General features: G+C 38.8%; 1 protein-coding gene and 1 non-coding gene across 3 annotated transcripts in view; one reads left to right on the top strand and one right to left on the bottom strand.

Annotated features, from left to right (window-relative positions):
* Positions 1 to 21040, bottom strand: part of WDR64 (WD repeat domain 64) — a 153082-nt gene that overhangs the window by 77615 nt on the left and 54427 nt on the right. For both annotated transcript variants that reach the window (XM_028111988.2, XM_088016848.1), the window contains exons 9-10: positions 20016 to 20095; positions 9539 to 9678 (exon numbers count right to left, since the gene is read on the bottom strand). In XM_028111988.2, coding sequence (XP_027967789.2) covers positions 9539 to 9678; positions 20016 to 20095 — 220 coding nt within the window. The remainder of the gene's footprint in view (positions 1 to 9538; positions 9679 to 20015; positions 20096 to 21040) is intronic.
* LOC114215786 (U6 spliceosomal RNA) lies at positions 10916 to 11019 on the top strand. The gene has a single exon (XR_003610630.1). It is a non-coding gene; the product is annotated as a U6 spliceosomal RNA (small nuclear RNA).

The following is a 21040-nucleotide window of genomic DNA, read 5'->3' as shown; positions in this document are numbered from 1 at the left end:
GGACAATAGAAAGCCCTCCCCTGAAGCTTTCTTTGTGAGAAATAATTAATAAATAATGATGAAGTAAAAGTGTTTGAAAACTCTACATGTATATGTGCCAGGAGTGAGGATCATTTTGATTCAACCAGGTTTCCTGGCTTTTCTTGCAAACTCAGTACCAATTGCTATTTTTTTTTAAAGATTTTATTTATTTATTTGAGAGAGAGAATGAGAGATAGAGAGCACGAAAGGGAAGTGGGTCAGAGGGAGAAGCAGACTCCCTGCTGAGCAGGGAGCCCGATGTGGGACACGATCCCGGGACTCCAGGATCATGACCTGAGCCGAAGGCAGTCGCTTAACCAACTGAGCCACCCAGGCGCCCCGGTACCAATTGCTATTATCCAAATGCATTAATAAAGTGCTCTGTTTTGGGAGCACCTGGGCGGCTCAGTCGGTTAAGCATCTGCCTTTGGCTCAGGTCATGATCTCAGGGTCCTGGGGACGGAGTCCCACATCGGGCTTCCTGCTCAGTGGGGAGTCTGCTATTCCCTCTCCCTCTGCCCCCCACTGCCCCTGTACTCTCTCTCTCTCAAATAAATAAATAAAATCCTTTTAAAAGGATAAATAAAGGATTTTTTGTTCTTGATGGATATTTATCATAGAGTGACCTAGAGCAAAATATCTGACGTGTAGGAGTTGGCCTGAGATGCATAAAAAAGGATTATAAAAAGGTGCAAAACTAACATGACATGCATAATTCCTTATACAGCAAATAATTCTGGAACTCCGAGCTAGGTGCTACAGAAGCAAAAGTTCAGCAGAAGCACATTAACAGCTGTTCTCGAACAGACCTTCATGTGGTCAGGAGAGTAGATACAACAACAAATAATTATCATGCATTATAAGAGTTATTTGAGTGAAAGTTTGAACACTGTGGGCTAAAACTTGTATTGGCAGAATCTTAAGAATTGCAGTATCATTTAGATAAAGAGAAGGACCTGGGGAATTCAGCATTTCTGATTTGTCAAGGGAAGCTGGGATTTTGCCGGTCTTCTGAGTTTTACCCAGTGACTACAAAAGGTTAATTAGATTTTTGACCCCAAATGAATCAAATTAAGGCTACATGATTTTACACTGGAAGAGCCTGAAGATATCCAAAAGTATGACTCTTTTGAGGGTTGATGTATTATTATAGACAAATACTATATTTTAAAATAGATACGTATAAAAACAGCACAGTACAAATGATAGGCATTCAATGTCACTTGTGTAGGAATTCAAGGCAAAAATGCATTTTTTTAAGCTCTTACAAATAACAAGAAGAAAAAAAATTTTTGCTATGCGAAACTAAAATGGTTAATTTTGTTATCTGGTTCTCACATTTTTCCTGTGTGATAACTGGCAAACAGAAATGAAATGAAGCCAGCCAGCATGCCTTTGAAAAATTAACTTTTTAATTACCAAGTTATTAGATGTGTCTAGTAGATAATTGCAAACAGTACAAAAACCAAAGTCCCCTTCTCCCACCTCCCCCCTCCTTCTGGGCTCTCAGCTTCTACTTTGTAGGTTAATCACTGTTGGTAATACTGCCTCTGGAGGCAGACAAGCTCAGTTAAATCCTCCTTCACCACTTACTAGCTCTGTGACCTTGGGCAAATCACTAAACATCTCTTAGCCTTAGTTTTTATATTTGTAAGGAAATTATACCAGAACCTATCTCATGCAGTTGTCACAAACATTAAATGAGGTCACATATAGAAAGAGCTTACATCTATGTGAGGGCACATTTAACTACTTAAATTTACTTCATTCTTTTTATTGGCTGCATAGTATTCTGTTGTACGAATGCTCCATAATTTATTTTAATTAGTCTCCAACTGATAGAGTTAGACTTATTTCTTTTATTTTCTTTTAGTAAAGTAATAGTGAACCCCTTGTATATGTAATTTTTGTCCAATAGTCTAAACATACCTGTTTGATAAATTCTTAGATGAATTTTTGTGTCAAAGGGTGTGAGAATTTTAAGTTTTGTTAGGTTGCCAGACCAACCTTGCCTTTTGAGATTACAATTTCACGACTTCTTGATTTCAAGTTGCAAAACCAGCTTTCATAATTAGCTTCAGTTCTCTAGGAGAGCTGAACTTGATGTTTTTGTCATTACTGGGTTTTGCCATCAGAGATTTTTGGCAGTTTTGCCTTATTTACTCAACTAGATTTTTAATTCCTTTTGGGCAGAGATTACATCAAAAGATGGGCCTTACAATTTGAGGCACTTAGCAGGGGCTCATATATTGATTCATACTGACACTGTAGGAAGTCAGGGTTCTTAGTAGGATAGCTCTGAAATACAACCAGTTTACTAGCCAAACAACCATGTCAGGCTTTTTCAAGAATTATATTTACTAAGACATGAAAGTTAATGTCAACAATATATCCAGATAGTTACTTTAGGTAGACTGTAGTGGATATGTATGTGTGTACATGCAAATGTGTGTGTGTATTTGTGCAAGGGGTCTGAGGGTCCTGAAAGCTGATGGGAATGGGGGTGGGGACAAGAGGAAATAGTCCCACAGGGCAAAACTCAGAAACATCATGGCTCACCTAAGCAAATGTGCAACGACAGCAAAGTGTCCTAGATTATATAACTAGAGAACGATAGCCACAAACAAAAGGAAACTTCATGTAGGGGCTGGTTCCCCAATGTCTTTGTAGGCACATCGGCTCCCATGGCTCAGAACTATCAACATGGTCTTCTTTTTTTTTTTTTTAAGATTTTATTTATTTGACAGAGAAAGAGACAGCAAGAGAGGGAACACAAGCAGTGGGAGTGGGAGAGGGAGAAGCAGGCTTCCCGCAGAGCAGGGAGCGCAATGCAGGGCTCGATCCCAGGACCCTGAGATCATGACCTGAGCTGAAGGCAGTCGCTTACCGACTGAGCTACCCAGGTGCTCCTGGGGTCTTCTTTTGAAGATGGTCAGTGAGCTGTCCTGGGGTTACAGACTGAAGGAAAACAAGGCTTGTACATAAGCAAAAAGCTTACCTTTTTTTGCTTCAGACTCTTCAAGTTGAGTGTGGATCCCAAAGCATATGCCCTCACCTCTTTTCTCTTAGTGTGTACTTTTTCTTCACAGTTGTCACTTACATTTTGTTAGCTGAAGGTTCCTAACATATATTGACCTTCCCCAGAAATTTTTCCAACAGTCATTCTGAGGAAAGATCTGAGACAAGTAACTCTTACTCTTGAGGGTATTTCAAATCACAGTTTACCCAAAATGGAATGTCTCAAGCAGCGAAGCAAGGACAGAAGATGGCAAAATGCCAGGAGTAGTAAAATCAGGCTTTCGATCATGGGTGCTTCCAGTTGTCCAAAAAGTAAGAAGAAAAAACAACAACAACAACAACTGGAATTTGGTTTCAATAATCCCATACGAAAAGAAAGCATAAAGAGCTAAAGCCAGAAAATGGTTCTGATTTTTACAACTAAAAGGAAATACATTTTAAAGGGTCAGCTTTTCTTCCTATCCCTTGGTCTATTTCAAGTACCCACACTTCTTATTCACCAAAGAGAGACGAACTCCATTTTTCTCTTGGTGAAGTCTTCATGGAGGATGTGATATTTCACTGAGATTTGAAGGATGGCTAGAATAGGTGGGTATGGAACAAGAGTGATTGCAGACAAAGGCAGGAAAGCATGAAGACTTTGGGGAAGAGCTGGGTGAAGTTTAGATTCTCTGAAGACAAATAAGTAGCAACAAAACTAAAAAGGTATCTGGTTCCTGACCTGGAGAACCTTAAACCCTAGAAAAGAGAATTTGAACTTGATTTATAAGACTAGGGGTGCCTTTGAAGATATGTAAGAAGGTACTCACAAGGTTATAAGTGGGTAAGAGGATGATTACCATGACAGTGTAATATTTGGGTGGTGGGGAGATGAGAGAGACTGAAGTAGGAGGACCATAGTGCCTTCGAATATGTCTCCTTCAACTGGGAGCCTGTCAACGGGTCTGAACTAAGGTCATAATGTGGGAACAAGAATGATGTGCCAGATATGAGAAATGTTTCAGACACTTGGAGACTGGCCAGTGAATGGGACTGGGGAAGCAGAAGGTTTATAAGTGACTTTAAAGTTGGTCATGGTTCAGTGGGAAACAAATGATATCATTAACTGCTGGAGGAAGATCAGAAGTCAGGAAAAGGAGATTGAAGAGGAAAATCAGTTCAATTGTAGATAAGCAGAAATTTTGTAAAAGATAAATAAGAACCAAATGGTCCTTCAAGGAACCTTGAAGATAGGGACATTGGACATAACAAGAAAAGAGATACTGGCTGATGAAAGAAGATGCTGGATGGGTCAGTATTCGACTAGGAGAACGAGAGCAGGGATTCGACTTAGGAAGCAAGAGAAATGCTTGTCCTTGGAAGGGAGGAAAAGAAAAGAAAGTAGCAAAAAATACAGAAAAACACAGAAATATTTTGAGGTGGAAAATATGGAAGTTAATGAAGCTACCTCAACATTCTCAGCTCAGTAGAAGACAAGGTAGCTTGTGGAGGGTGCAGAGTTGTGTCAGGGGCTTAGGGAGAGTAGAGATTGTCTTTAACTGCCATGTAGACTGGACAGGTACTCAGCACGAGACGAATATAAATGACTGAGTGGCAAACTATAAGAGACTCTTTAATACCGAAAACAAACGGGGTTGTTGGAGGGGAGGTGGGGGGGTGGGCTAAATGGGTGATGGGCATCAAGGAGGGCACTTGTTGGGATGAGCACTCGGTGTTATACGTAAATGATGAATCACTAAATTCTACTTCTGAAAACCAGTACTACACCATATGTTAGCTAACTTGAATTTAAATAAAAATAGAGAGATAGAGATATATAAATAAATAAATAAATAAATAAATAAATAAATAAATAAATAACTGAGTAGCATCGGACGCATGGGGTTTTGGAAAGCCTCCCCCTATCCCATGCCACAGACTACACCCATAATCTACACCTGTGTGGCCACAAAGGAGGTTCGGTACCAACGCAGATAGATCAACACAAGTCCTGTCCCCACTCTGCAGAGTGGAGAGCACCTGCTTTTCTGATAACTGCTGACGTTTATTGAGGACTGGTTACATACCAGGCACTGTGTTGTGTGCTCACTTGCTAATCTACTTTCATCCTCACATCAACCCTAGGAGGAAGGTACTCTGTTAGCTTCCTCAGCGATCTCAAATAACTCATCCAGGGTCACTACCTGCAACCGTCAGAGTCAGACTTCAACTTAGATTTGCCCAATTTTCGAGGTTGTTCCCTTAGCCACACTGCCTGGGAGCAAGACAGGAGCATCACCTTCACTTAGGAGAGTATCTTAGACATGGTCATCAACAGGAAGGCATCCAGCCAGTCTGCAGGCCAGTTGGCAACCCCTCTGGCTTGCTCTGACGTTATTCACCTGGCACCTGGTTTCAGGACACTGCTTCTTGCTCTAGGGCACACCCCCAGCCTAGTGAAGCTGTGCCCTTTCTCAGGTTCCTTCATGTCACTTCCAGAGTGAAAATTAAAAATAAATAAATAAATAAATTAATTAATTAATTAAAAAAATGCAACTGTTAACCCATTTGCAATTTGTTAGAAGTCATCAAAGCCTGTTACATTTCTCTTCTCAGCAGAAAGAAGAAAAATAACCTTTGCTATCTATACCTGTGCTTGAGAAAGTTGCCAGTCATGGTTCCCGTTGGTTTTATTAAGGAAAGGAAAGGAAGTCTTTCTTTCTCCTGGGGTCTGTCAGTGCTGGTCAGCTCTTTGGGGACAGCAGCAGTGTGGTACCGTGGTGAAATGCTTGAGCCCTGTGACTGGAAGTACAGGGTTAGCAGTTGCAGACGTAAGGAATATCCAGGTGGAAGGTCTGCAGAACCAGGAGGAAGGATGAAATTTGCTTTAAGGGCTTCACAAAAGGCGTAGTAGCCATGTGACTGGCCGGCAATTTATTAAAGCTTGACGTGATGAAAGCTAGTTTATGAAGAAATTTGAAGGAACGTTAGATGTGTAAAACCCTCTGTTATTTTTGCTGTAATTAATGATACTAATAGGGATGACTATTAATAGCTTCAGCCAAAAAATGTATGTGCCTAGTTTGCTGTTCTTTCTGCCTCAGTTCCTCGTTTCCTGGATCTTTGCGGGGCCTGGGACTTGGGTCATTCAGGTTTCCGCTTTCATTTCACCTCCTCAGAGGCGATTTGCAGTCACAGCACATGATCTTGTTTTCTGTTCATTATAATACTTAGCCTGCTGTCTTCCACTTTATCTGCTGCTTTGTTTGTCTCTCTCTTCCCCTAGAATGGAAACTTCCTGTGACAAGTGCCTCATTCGGTGTTCCTTCTCTGGAACCCAGAAGCACATGTCACATAAGAGATGCTCAAGAAATAAATGATGAGCTCATTTAATCTTTATAACAACCCTGGAGGCAAAACTACATTTGACACATGAGGAAAACATGTGGAAAGATATAAATAATTTGCCAACTGGAATTGCTGTGATGGTTGTATGGGCATCATGTTAATACACCTGCTACATTTACAAGAAATTGGAAAGCTAATGTCTTGTGTCTGTTCACTTCTGGGCATGAGTGGCCTAAATGTTTGCTAGAAAGATATCTTTGTTTTCTTTAATTTCTCTAGAGGGGTCTTCAGTTCTCAATTCATAACGTGGTTTAATTTTAGTGCCTCAAAACTTTCACTGTCTTTCTAGTACCGTTAAAATTTCTTTGGAACTTAATTAAATTAAAAATAGTTTCCTTATTATAAAAGCAATGCTTATTTACTGTAAGAAATAGATAAGAAAAGAAAGAAAAGAAAAAAAAAAGAAAAAAAATTTTTAATTCATCCACAGTCTTGCACCCAGGTAAACACTAGCATCTTATTAATCTCCTCTGATAATACAGGATAGTCAAAGATATACTTTAAAATGGGTTAATTTGGGGGCATCAAAGTGGCTCAGCTGGTTAAGCATCCAAATCTTGATTTTGGTTCAGGTCATGATCTCCAGGTTGTGAGATGGAGCTCCACATTGGACTCCACGCTCAGCGTGGAGTCTGCTTGAGATTCTTTCTCTCCCTCTCCCTCTGCCCCTCCCTCCACTCAAATAAATAAGTCTTTAAAAAAATAAAGTGGCTTAGTTTCTTACATACTGTTTCACTATGTTTCAAATAATATATTGTTTAGATATTTTCACATTATTGTTCATCTATATAATGTTGAAAGTCAATATGGTATTTCTATTATGTGAAAGGATATATCGTAACTTACTGAATGGAGGGGAGGGGGAATTGGGGGAACGGGGTCACAAGATACAAACTTCCAGGTACAAGATAAGTAACCACTGGGGATGTCACATACAGCACGGTGACTGTAGCTGACACTGATGTGTGGTGTGTAGGGAAGTTGTGAAGAGAGTAGATCCTAAGATCCTAAGGGTTCTTATCACAAGGAGAAATTCTTTTCTTTTTTTTCTTTTCTTTTTTCTTTTTTCTTCTTTCTTTCTTTCTTCTTTTCTTTTCTTTTCTTCTTTCTTTCTTTCTTTCTTTTTCTTTCTTTCTTTCTTTCTTTCTTTCTTTCTTTCTTTCTTTCTTTCTTTCTTTCTTTCTCTTTCTTCTTTTTTTCTTTCTTTCTTTTCTTTCTCTCTTTCTCTCTCTCTCTTTCTTTCCTTCCTTCCTTCCCCCTCATTCCCTCCTTTCCTCCCTCCCTCCCTTCCATTCTTTCTTTCTTCCCTCCCTCTCTTCGTCCCTTTCTTTCTTTCTTTCTTTCTTTCTTTGAGATGATGAATGCTACATTTAGCCACCAGGTAGCTATGCGACCTTATGCAGGTTACTTAGGTCTCATTTGCCTTTACATATGCAAAACGGTGATAATTATTTTATAGGGTTGTTATTAGCATCAAGTGAGTTTGAGTATGTAAAATATGGGCCACAGTGCCTGGCACTTGGTGAACATTTGATAAATGGTAATTTTTTTTAAAGATTATTATTTATTTTAGAGAGCTTACGTGCATGCATGAGTGGGGGAAGGGGCAGAGGGGGAGAATCCCAAGCTGACTTGGGACCCAGCTGAGCGTGAGGATCTAGGACCCTGAGATCACAACCTGAGCCGAAACCAAGAGAAAGATGTTCAACAGACTGAGCCACCCAGGTGCCCCAATAAATGTTAATTATTATTATAATTCACAGAAAGTTTGAATGTTTATGTAGTCATATTTATTTTTCCTTTAGCCACAGTATGATGCTTAGGAATTACTCAAAGGCTATATGAATATTCACCTGTATTTTCTTATGGACAATTCCAGAACTTCTATGTTTTTATATTTTACATTTAAGATCTTTAACATATATGGGATGTATTTTGTGGTTTATTATGAAATGATCATCTCATTATATATTTTTTCCTTTTATGGTTAATCACTTTTCCCAACATTTAATGAACAAACTATCATTGCTCACAGATTTGGAGTCCTACTTTTATTATATGCAAACTCCCATACATACATGAACTCATTCTTGCTTTTTCTCTTTTCTCATGGATGTGTCTTAACTAGTTCTGCAACGACTACTGCTCTATTTATTGCAGTTTTAGGATATGTGTTAGTATCTGAGAGGGAAAATAAATGCCAGCTTATAATGATATTTTCCAGTTTCTGAGATATTCTTGTATGTCAGTATTTTTACATTAACACTAAACTTGGCAAACTGATACTTAAATAATCATGAATAGCATTAAAAAATAATAGCATTAAAAATAGCTTAATTTGATGGAGAATACCTTTTATCATACCATAGTCGCATGCAGAAACACAGCATATCCCTCTGTTCATGCTTTTAAATAAAAGTACCTCAGAAAAACTTCATAGGTACCTTAATATTAATAGTGAATATTGCTTATTAAGATTATTTCTAGGTATTTCAGATTTTTTGCTCTTGTGAGTGCTATCTCTTTAACCGATGTGGTTACTGCTCTTATGTAGAAATTTATTTATTTTTTTAGAAATTGCTATTGTCATGAGCCACCTTACTGACTTACCTGCTCTTGAAATTTCAAGCTGATTTTGTGTGTCAACTGTACTTCAATTTTAAAAATTTAAGCTGATCTTTTTGAATTTTTCAAGGAGACAGTCACATTATTTGCAAATACAATGATTCAGTCTCTTCATACCTAATATTCGTAACTCAGTTTTTCTTGAGTATATTGGTTAGAACATTTAAAACACTGTTTAATGACAACCACTATAACAGAAGCCTCACTCTTTCTGTCTTTGCCCAAAATGTCCCATCTGCCATGGGAGGGCCATAATGGCTCCTTCCCAGCGCTGCCTTCCTGAATGCCTGTCTTCAAATGAGTTCTTCCATCCACCCTCGTCAGCAGAAACCAAGCAGGAACAGTGGCTCATCATTTCCTTCTCCACACTGACAATATTTTTCTCAGTGATAACAGCTATTTCAGTCAAAAACTGTATGTGTTCTAGATTTCCCAATAGTTGATTTTAGGGGAAAATGCAGTTGGTTTCATTTATGTTTTCTGTTACCTTTGCAGAGGAGAGGCTGATTACGTGTTGATCTTTCTCATTTGTTACGATCTCCATGATGCTGAACATGTGTCCCACAAGTTTCCCCACTGGCTTGGTGCTGATGTTGGGGTGCCACAACCGGAGCACCTTATCATCTCCTGAAAGGGACGGCATGGGGGGATTATTTGTTTTCTCAGGGATACAGCTGGTCAAAATTTAAAGAGTCCCTCTCACTCAGTCATATCCTTACCACCCTTCTAATATCAAATCACAGTCTGCTTCTTTCAGGATGCCCTCTAGGATTGACTTGCTTTGGAACCACTTCCTCCTGTCAAGGCTATTTGGAAATAATTGTATTTACACACACAAATATGAATTCTTATAAATATTTTATCAGTCCCTTTGTTTCAGTACCTTCCCACTCATTCATACATTAATGTATTATTTATATTTTATTTAATTCCCAAAGTATTTTAGACAGTTGTTCTTCTGTTTTCACTTTCAGAGGAAGAGGAAAATTGCACATAATCTCTACCATTATAACAAATCAACTGTCTCCATCTTCCCTTTGGGCACATATCCATAAGCATATATAATTTACATGTAGTTACTACCATAGCATACATACTATTTTTTTAATTGTTAAAATCACACGGATACACGGTAAAAGATTTAAACAATATGGAAGGGTATAATTTTTGTCAAAAATGTCTTCTTTCCCCTCAGAATCTGTACTTCCACTCCTTACAGGTAACCCCTGTTCACTTTTCCCCCCCTCTTTCTTACAAATAAACTTTTTCTTTTCGGAGTTAAGAAAAACAGTTTTCCACTCATATTTAAATACTTTGAATTATTTTCAGTAGGTATTTAGATAACCATTTCTCAACAAAAAAATCACTGTAACTAACTTATCTTAGTTAAAATTAAAATTAAAAAAATATATATAAATAAAAATATATTATAAATATTGCCAAAATACAAAAAAATCAAGGTTTCTTAAAATGTATTTTTACTGAGAAGTCACAGCATGTTATTTTGAGCAGAGAGAGACAGACCAAATCAAAGTTTTGTAGAACGGATTTGTCACTTTGTTATTATATGTGGGGTTTGCAAGGCAAGTCGCTTTTGTTTTTTTCCAGCTTTATCGAGATATAATTGATTGTGTGAGTTTAAGGTGTGCAACATGATTATTTGATATAAGTATAGTGCTCGCGGGGCGCCTGGCCGGCTCAGTAGGTTAAGTGTCTGCCTTTGGCTCAGGTCATGATCCCAGGGTCCTGGGATCAAGTGCCGCATTGGGTTCCCTGCTCCATGGAGAGCCTGCTTCTCCCTCTCCCCCTGCCTCCCTCTCTCTCTCTCATGAATAAATAAATAAAATCTTTAGAAAAAAGTATAGTGCTCACTTGGGCAGCACATATACTAAAATTGGAATGATACAGAGGAGGTAGCATGGCCCCTGCACAAGGATAAGCATATATTGCAAAGTGATTACTTCAGTAAGGCTAGAACACATGCATCACCTCAGGGTTACCTTTTTTTCTTATCATGAGAACTTATGAGATTTTTCTCTCTTCATAACTTTCAATTATAAATACAATTCTGTTAACTGTAGTCACCACATGTCTATTACATGCCCAGAACTTACTCATCTTCTAACTGGAAATTTGTACCTTTTTTAGAATACAAATTTTATATATCCAATATAACTAAAATAATAAAATATAATTAGTATACATGCCCATCTTTTTTTTGCATTTATGGAAGGTCACAGGCTCACACCTTCATAATTATCATTTTGGTTGCTACATCAAAATTTCCTACCATTTGTCTGTCAATAAATGTTCCTGCTAATTCTAGTTTTTCATTTTATTCAACAACACTGCAATAGTTATTCAGGTGGTTTTTTTTTCTTCTTTTGGACATATACACTGAGGATAAATTCCCCTATTGTTAGGTTGCTTTCCAAAATGGTTGTACCAAATGCCAAGGCCATCAACTATATATGATTATACCAGCTTCATCAAATTCTGGCAAGCACATGGATATTATCATGATTTAAAATATTTGCTATATTAATGTCTAAAATGACACTTTGTTTTTATTTAATTTACATGACAGCTAATGCTGCTGAGTATTTTCTCCCATGTATATCTGCTAATTGTATCTCCTCCTGTGAATTGTTCGATCATATCCTTTACCCATGGTCTATTAGAATTCTGGTGATAGTAAAAATTAAAATTTAATAAAATTTTATTATCATATGCACACACACACACACACACATCCAGTTTCGTGGTAAAGACTGGTTAGTTGTTCACCACACCCTTATTGTCTTACTGGGTGCACAACTAGACTACATTTCCCAGAGTCCCTTGCTGTTAGATGTGGTCAGATTACCGACTTTTAGCCAGTAAACTAAGGGAATTGATTTAGATTTAACATGACTAAGGAGAAATACATTTCCATTTTGTTTGATTCATTACACATTTTGAGGTTTATTTCTTACAGTAGCTAGCATTACCTGAACTAATGCATAGTCATAGTCTAATTGTTTTTTCAAAAAAGCAACTTAAACCTAAATTTTTTTTTAAAGATTTATTAATTTGTTTAGAGAAGAGAGCACACAGGTAAGCGGGGGGAGAGGCAGAGAGAGGGAGAGAAAGAATCTCAAGCGGACTCCCCACTGAGTGAGGAGCCCAATGTGGGGCTCAATCGCAGGACCCCAAGATCATGACCTGAGCTGAAATCAAGAGTTGGAGGCTCAACCGACTAAGTTACCCAGGCACTCCTAAGATTAAGTGATTTTTAATTAAATGATTTACTGTACTTTACTTTAATTTAATGATTTAAATATGATTTGTCCAGAATCACATATAAGAAAATGGTATACATTAGGAATATATGGAGCATTCTCGAGCATCTTATTTGTTACCCAGGATCTTCAGGGCACCAAGAAAAAAAGATTATATAATAGCATTATAGCCTAAGTTATAATTTATATATAACCTAAGTTATAAAGTTACAATTTATGTATTAATAAAATCTAAAATTCAAAGAGGCCATGATAGTTAATCAGGTAGCCTGATTATTTTGTGGCCTACAGGATGAATTTGCTGATATATATTGGACTTTTTATGGAAATATACTTACACACACTGCAAGAGCCAGTCAGTTATGCAGGAGAATTAGATGACTTGCCAGTTGGATATTCATAACCCAAGGAAATGTGATAGACACAGGTGTTTTCATAATTCTCTGATTATTTTGTCTGGTTTCATGAAAAAAGGGAACAAAGTATTTTCTTTACCTTTTTCTTTCTCCCCTTTGAGTATTCCAAACCATTCTTCAAATCGTAGCATGACTGTACCTCCAAGAATATTTCAGAATGTCTTCATATTCTTTAAAACTAAGAACCCCTGCCTATGTGTCCTTTACCCCTGGCATCTTTTATAGTTAATGATTCAATTTTCTGTACCATCCACTTGAAAGCAGAACTTCTTTTTTATTATACTACCTCAAGAGTGTAACCCACAGTGGGAGTTCAGATATTTATTGAACTCCCATAACTTCAATCTTGGGATGCTGAATCCTAGCTCAGAGGTTTAACTAGCCAGTGGCACAAGACTGTGAAAACACGTAACCAAACAAAAACAAGTCTTTGTTAAATGTTCACGTGACTCCTTTAATAAGGCCAGTTCTTTCATTCCAGAGGTCCTCGGGGCCTGGAGTCTTAGTAAAGGCAGACTGAAAAATCTCAGGGCACAGCTGACTCTTACTTTCCATTTCTCTGGCAACTGGTATGGATAGAATTGTTTCCCCAAAATTCATATGTTGAAACCTTGACCCCTAATGTGATGGTATTTGGAAATGGGGCCTTTGGGAGATAATTAGATTTAAATGAAGTTATTCGAGTTGAGCCCTAATGATGGGATTAGTGTCCTTATAAGAAAAGACCAGAGAGCTCGCTTGCTCTCTCTCCCTGTGGGGATATAGCGAGAAAACAGCCATTGCAGGCCAGCTAGAGAGCTCTCACTAGACATTGACCATGCTGGCACTTTGATCTTGGACTTACAACCTCTAAAACTGTGAGAAATAAATTTCTGTTGTTTAAACCACCCAGCCTATGGTATTTTGTTATGGCAACCTAAGCTGACCAAGACAGAACCCAAGATATTTTAAGTAGTATTGTCAGTGGGTAAGTGGGATATTTTCTTTCTTTGTTTCATTCCTTTGTTTCTTCCTTTCTTTTAAGTGGGATATTTTCTTAAATTTAAAACTTCCATGTTATCCTTATTAACAAGAAGAAAAATACCTCGAGAAATTACTATACACTTGGCATTTTGCTAGATGTTGAAGATACAAAAAAATCTAGACACTGACCCTATTGAAAGTCTTTTTTTTTTTTCCCCAGAAGACCAAAACTTATACCTTTTTGGACTTAGTTCCAACATTTCCTTCCTAAAGCTGCCCCCGATCAGTGTCCCCAGCCTCAGATGGAGTTAAGTCTTCTTCCCGTTCTGAGGGTGTTTTCTTCAAATTTTGTTTATAGCATGAGCTCTATTAAATTATAGTTGTTTGTGTAAATACCTGTTTACTCATTTTCTGGTGAGCCTTATATTTCTCATCTATAGCAGTGTTTGACAAATAGCAAGTGCTTAATACATGTTTGTTAAGTAAATAAGTTGGCTAATAGAGTGACTCATGAAGTGCTTAAAAAATACTTATTTTGGGAAAGTCTACCCTGATTTGAAACCTGGCTCTATCACTCACTAGCCTTATGGCTTTAAGTAAGTGACCTCACCTTCTGTGTCTGGGTTTCCTTATCTGTATATATAATGGGGATGACCAGAATTTATGTAATAACCTTATTGTGAGACTAAATGCGGTCATCCATGGATAATCTGAGCAGTTCCTGGAGTATGAGCTGACTATGACTACTCTGTTCTTTTCTTCTAAGTCCGGGCCATTTGAAACACTAACAACACTTTATAAAATGTTTAGGGGAGACAGAGAGGAACTGATACACAGATGTATGAAACATGGGCCCTGCTCTGGAGAGTTTGTAATCTAGTGGTAGCACTAAGACAAGCATGAAAGATATAGAGGGAAAGGAAGTATCTGCAGAAAATAATTCAAATCTGAAGGTAGGACTTAATACTATAAATGATATATTATGGTTCATTAGGGGTTAATTCCTTGTTCCTTTGTTATTTTCCATTTATTTTTTTTTCTCTCTTCCTTTTTGTTAACAAGGATTCAGATAAAGCCACATATAAAGATAGGATTTCTTTCCTTTAGCAAGCTCTTATCTCAGCTGGTGAGTCAGTGGATCCAAATGCCTCACTCTTGATGAGATGAGCTGGCTCAGTGCAGAGAGAAGAGGGAGGGAGAGACTGTGTGAACCAGATTACGGTGGTCCTGGTGGTCCAGCAGGGAAGAGCAGGGGCTGGGAGAAAGGAGGACAGACTGGAGCTCAGTTCTACCAGCTGACTAGTCACATGATGAGCTGAAGCAAATCATTCTCTTTTCTAGGGCCTCAATTTCCTTATCTGTAAAATTTTGATCTCCCAAGATTTCTTCCCACTCCAAAGTTTTATGATTGTGTGCTGGGGAGGGAGAGGTTACTACAGTGAGAATAGAGAGCAATCTGGAATTGTAAAGGTCATGAGAAAAACTCCAGATTTATCAGTTACATGACTCATACTGAATAATTCTGATAATGCAGTATCTTGCTTGCATTTGCTTTTCTCTGGCAAAGGCTGAGAAGTCTTACCTTACTCCAGTATGTCCAGAACTTGAGCCTCAGGCCCCCAGGTGGTTGGCCGGGCTGCCCCCTTGAAATGGACTTTATCATCCTGTTGGATGAGGTCAGGCTATCCCCAGAAGGAAATCTGTGACTTGCGTGCCACAGGAAGAAGGATACAATAGAAGATTGCCACGTGAGAAATGTGGCAAAGAGCTTTGTCCAGTGTGCATTATGAAGGAAACCCCGTTTTACAGAGGGCTCCTCTGGTCTGCTACCAGACGTCTTCCAGCTCTGCTTGCTTTCCAATGATAGCAATAGAATCCTCATAGGGTCTGTGTAGTGGCTTTTTGGAGCCAGAATGATCAGAAAAGGACATGATACTAAGCTCTAAATGCCTACAGTGTTTAATCTGTATTGTTATTATTATGATTATGAATCTGTTAACTCATGTTCCATGTTGTATTACAGCTGTGTATTAACACGTCCTATTTGTACCATTAAATTTTGAATTCTTGAAGGTTAAAATATAACCTGATCTCTATGATTCATGAGGCCTTGTCCGTAGCAGTTGTGCAAGAAATATTTGTTGAATGAAACATTAACAGATGCATGCAGAGCCCCCAAATTATCTTGGATGGCAGAGAATCGTTTGTATACACTGGACCTTGAAAGTAGGAGTTTATTCTTAAAATGGCCAAGAGAGGTAGCAATGAACTAAAAACAAATGCTCAGGAAGCTTGCAATTTTATTTTGTTTTGTTTTGTTTTGGTAAGTACCTTGTCCTGGTTTGGCTTTTTTTTACACCCCACCCCCCTCCACAGGAGCTTCTGTTTTTTCAAGCTCATCAAATGTCCCTGCATATTTCACACATTCAACTATGCCTAACAAAGTTGCTTTCATAGTATATTTTGAGTCATCAGATGGTACATACAGTACATTTAGCAATGTGCTTGGCTGAGTCACTAATCAACAAGAGTATTCTCCCGAGGAAAACGTGTTTCTAGTCACTGAGGAATTGCATTTTCCACTAAAAGAGGCTCTGTAACTGTGACAATTTAATAATTTTTGCACAGTGAAAAGTATTTTCTCTCTTGAGAAAAAACTCTCTTGTTTGTCTGTCATGCTGCTAAATGTTTTGTTTTGTAAGAGAGCCAGAAAAATAAGATTTCAAAGCTGTAGCTGACCATCTTACAATATAATGACTGTTGAGGTTCATGAGGGTCAAATATCTTAATCCATAAACACTAAAGTGATTTGAGTCCCAGAACTTTACCAAACACATATTTTTTCTCAGAAATGATTAAAATACTTAAGATGACAAAATATATGAAAGCTGGTCAATTCTTATGTTTTGAAGTATTTTGTGTGAGAACAAAGGGCTGTTCAAAGGAGTTGGTTAAGATTAATGTGACAGCTTGTCTTTTTAGAAAAATCGGATTTTAGAAATCGGATCTCACTTTAACTGTGCTGTTTTGCTTTCTCAGAGGGTTTCCTGTGGAGGGTTTGAGTTGAAGGAGGATAGAAGGCCACGCAGAACTGAAGACCTGCCCTGCTGGGGGCAGCGTCCATTGCAATTCGATTCTGGGGCAGTTTCCCTGCTTCCTCTCTGAGGACCACTGTGTTCTTTCCCTCATCTCTGGAGCACCCCCACCTCCTCCTGACGAGGGCTCAGGGCCATTTCCCTCACAAGGAAGAAGCCAAGACAGTCATCAATTCAGCAAAGGGCAACGGGGATCAAGAAATTGTAATATAAGCATGGCACTCCTTTTTTTGAAAACATGTAATTTTAGTATTTGTTGCCTCATGTGTTCTAGACTTCAGTGCGGAGCTCTTTAAAGGATAACCTCAGTTAGCACAGCTTAAAAACTTGGATCCCTGTTAGTTCTTAGAATCATCATTCCAGGTGCCAGGAAACTTGCTCCCAGTCTATGCCATGACTCCCACATACTACTCTGCAGGCTTCTTACCCATATGCTTTGCTTTCTTCCCATGATGTCCTTACTTGAAATTTAGAAGTCTGTGGCCCTTTAATGCCTCATTTTTCTGAGTACACAAAGCTCTGACTACATACTGAGTAACCCCTAATTGGCAAACGGAGTTCCAAATTTTCCAAAGGACATTTTAATTTATCTCTCTATGAACAGGGATTTCTTTAAACAACAGATTGGGATTCTTTAAGCTCAAGGGGTCTTGGAATGTATGTAGTCCAACTTCCTTATTTTACCAGATACAGAAAGTAAGCAATGGAGGATTACGTGATAGTTGAAAATTATACAGTTGGTTAATGGCCAGGCTATGACGAAAGCCACCTCTTCTAACATCTAGTGCATTGTTTTTACTTGTTTTGCTTTCCAGTAGATTACTATGTAATTTTTAAAAAATAATATTCGAACCAAAACTAGTTTTAAGTAAGTGTTGTCGAAGGCCCAAACCTGAGCACAAATTTCAATATGAACTTCAAATGCCCAATATACTGAAAAAAATTATAACTTTATGTCCTCAGGGGAGATCACCCAGGTGTGAAGGGAGAGTCTAGCTATCTTCACACAGTTGACCCTTGAACAACATGGGTTTGAACTGTGTGGACCCACTTACACGCAGACTTTTTTTTTTTTTAATAAATACATTACAGAACTATAAAATCATATTTTTCTCTCGTATGACTTTCTTAACATTTTCTTTTCTCTAGCTTACTTTATTGTAAGAATACAGTATATAATACATAGAACATACAAAATATGTGTGAATCCACAGTTTACATTATCTGTAAGGTTTCTGGTCAACAGTAGGCTATTAGTGGTCAAGTTTTGTGGGAGTTCAAAGTTACATGTGGATTTTCTACTGTTGGTGGTGGGGGGTGTGATTGGCGCCCCTGACCACTGTGTTTTTCAAGGGTCAACTGTACTTATCAATATTGGCATTTCAGGGCAGAGGCAGGATACTCTGGTAGAAAACCAAACGTTGCAGCTGTGTGTGTTTTAGGGGAAGGAATTTGAAGAAATCTCACATGGAAGGAACTAGCAGCACATACTCATTGAACATTTTTGCTCTTTTAATAAATATTTTTGCTCGGAGCATTTACCAAATGGTACATTTGTTGATCTTTTAGATGACAGAGCTTTCTTCTTAAAAATCTTGTTTGCTCTTTCCCTTTCTAAAGTTCAGATCTTCAGTATAGGCCATTTTCTTGATGTTTACTTGAGTTTCTAATTCGCTCATTTACATCATTCAAGTCTACATGCTCCTTGTTGAAAGTGATTCTGATCTAGGGATGTCCCTGGGAGTTCTCACTCGTGCAGGCAGCCTGGGGGCCCTCACATCCCCTAGATCCAACTAGGTCTTTTGTCATCACCAAAAGGAGCATCTTCTCAGGTGTCTAATCACACTTGACATTTAAGTTCACACTTGAGATGTGTTTGCTCTCTTTCCCATGTGAGCACCTTCTTCCTGATCTCTGGTAACAATACAGCTACTACCCTTCCATTTTCCCCTACAAACTCGGAGCTGATTGATCCCTCTTATTAATCCCAATTTCATCTGGGTTCAGGTTTTATGACTAATTTCTTTCCCATGGGATTGGCTCTTTCCTTTGTTTTTACATTTCACCTAAAATAATGCAGACCCTCACTACCTCACTTGTGACTCCTGGAACAGCCTCCTGACTGGAACCTCTGATTTCATTTTATTCCAACAAAACCTCCGTGCTTTTGTCAACATGACTTTGCCTATGTGTCGTAGATGGATTGAATTAATATTTATTGACCATCTACTATGTGCCAGGCATACATTATCTCAATTAATCTTAAGCACCACCATTATTATTGGCAAATAATATTGTATTGAGTGTATTGAGCACTTATTATGCGCTAAGTACTTCATTCAAATTTGCTTAATTCTTATAACAATCTTATGAGTCGGTACTATTATCAGTCCCACTTTAGAGTAGATTGAAGTTTAAAGGGATTAAATGACCTGCCCAAGGCTGTACAACTTGCTAGAAAGACAATCAGGATTTGTACCCAGACAGTCTGACTTCAGAGCCCAGGCTTGAAGCCATCCTGCTGTATTAGCACCCCAGGATTATAGGTGACAAGTCTGAGGCTTGAGGAGCATTTCTGTCCTTCATCTCCCCTTTGAGCTTCTTATTTCATACTCTCTACAGATGACCTCACGTCCTATGTTCCACCCTCCTTAACCCTTAAATGCTAGTATGCTTCAAGGCTCTCTCCTTGGCCTCTTTCCTGCTAACTCTAAAACATTGGCCCTTGACCTCTTTGGACATGGACCCCATTGAGTATTTGGTAACATTTTGGACTATCTCTGCAGAAAAATGCACATAGGCACACAAGGGTCAATAGGCTGCAGGAGCCTCCAGGACTCCTCTAACGCCCACACAAGGGGCCCCGGGCTGGGATCTCATGCTCTCACCAGTTAAAATAACTTCTAGAGGGATTAAAGAGCTAAAGGTAAAATATAAAGCAATAAAAAAAGTTAGAGTAAGATAAGGAAGAATTTATAACACATATCCTGGTGCCGGGGAAGAACTTTCTAAGTGTGCCATCAAATCCAGAAGGCACAAAGAAAAAGACTGACAAATTTAACTTTATGTGAAATTTTTCATGCTCTAAAAGGTTTTCCCTGGGAGCAAAACTCTGTAACTTTATGAAAACCACTCTATCACTATATTAATCAAGTAGGGCACAGTTGGCAAAGTAGAGAATCTCTGTACAACATAAATTGTCCCCTTACCTCCAGTGATAATCACGTTTGCTTTTGTACAGTAACAGAAAGTGTTGGCTCCTCTTGGCATGGAGAACTCTCTGACAGGCCTGGGAAGCACAAATTAGATGTAAAGCTTCTACATTTCTCTTTCTACAACTAATTCTAACTTATACATAGGTTATGTTCAATAGGCTCATTTCTAAGCTGGTTGTAAACATACTTATCCACAGAAAATATTACAAGTAATGATGAAATCCTCACTGACCAACAGAGTCTACTTATTCCATAATGTGGTGATGTTAACACAACACTTTGTACTGTTTCTGCTTAACAGGATATCCAGTCCTCCCGCCCTGGGGTTGTGATCGGCCAGAGACTGATCCTTCTTAATCCAGAAACGATATTGGATGGCTAACTGAGTCTGTTTGGTATACACAACACCAGGAATGCCTTCGGACACGTCCTCCTCTCCCACCACACACATCCCACCTGCTGTCCAGTCCTGTTGATTTGACCTCTAAAATATACCTGAAATCTGACCACTTTTTCCCAGTCTCACTACAGTGTCAAGGTTCAAGCTTCCATCCGCTCTCACCAGACCTTCTGCAATAAACTGCTAACTTCTCAGCTTCCACCATTGTCCATTCTTCTGTCCACATTCCCACCTCAAATCACGCTGTTATGCTATAGCCATGGTGGTGTTCCTAAAACCTGAGTTAGAGCACACCACTTCTCTCCAAGGGCTTCCTGATGCTCCAAGAGGAGCTGAGCTCCTTCATTTGTTCCACTTGGCCCCCCTGGCCCTAAGTGGCCCCTACCACCTTTCCAGACTCACCCCACGCCTTCCTCTTTTCCCTCATGCTGTGCTCCAGTCGTGCTGCTCTAGTCAGCCTCCCTTCCGGCTGCACTGAGCTCTCTCCCTCCTCAGGAGACTCTGCACGGGGCCCAAGATATGCTGGTCCTTCATCCCAGCCCCTCTAGCAACCATCCTCCTGTGAGTGTCAGCTCAAATGCTACCTTTTCACAAAGGCCTTGCCTCGACTCCACCCTCC

The sequence above is a fragment of the Eumetopias jubatus genome, unplaced genomic scaffold (assembly GCF_037043125.1).
Source record: "Eumetopias jubatus isolate StellerSeaLion01/CBP00866 unplaced genomic scaffold, mEumJub1_p1.0 scaffold_12, whole genome shotgun sequence".
Lineage (NCBI taxonomy): Eukaryota > Metazoa > Chordata > Mammalia > Carnivora > Otariidae > Eumetopias > Eumetopias jubatus.
The sequence above is the reverse complement of the archived record's forward strand: the minus strand, read 5'-3'. Positions and strand labels throughout refer to the sequence as shown.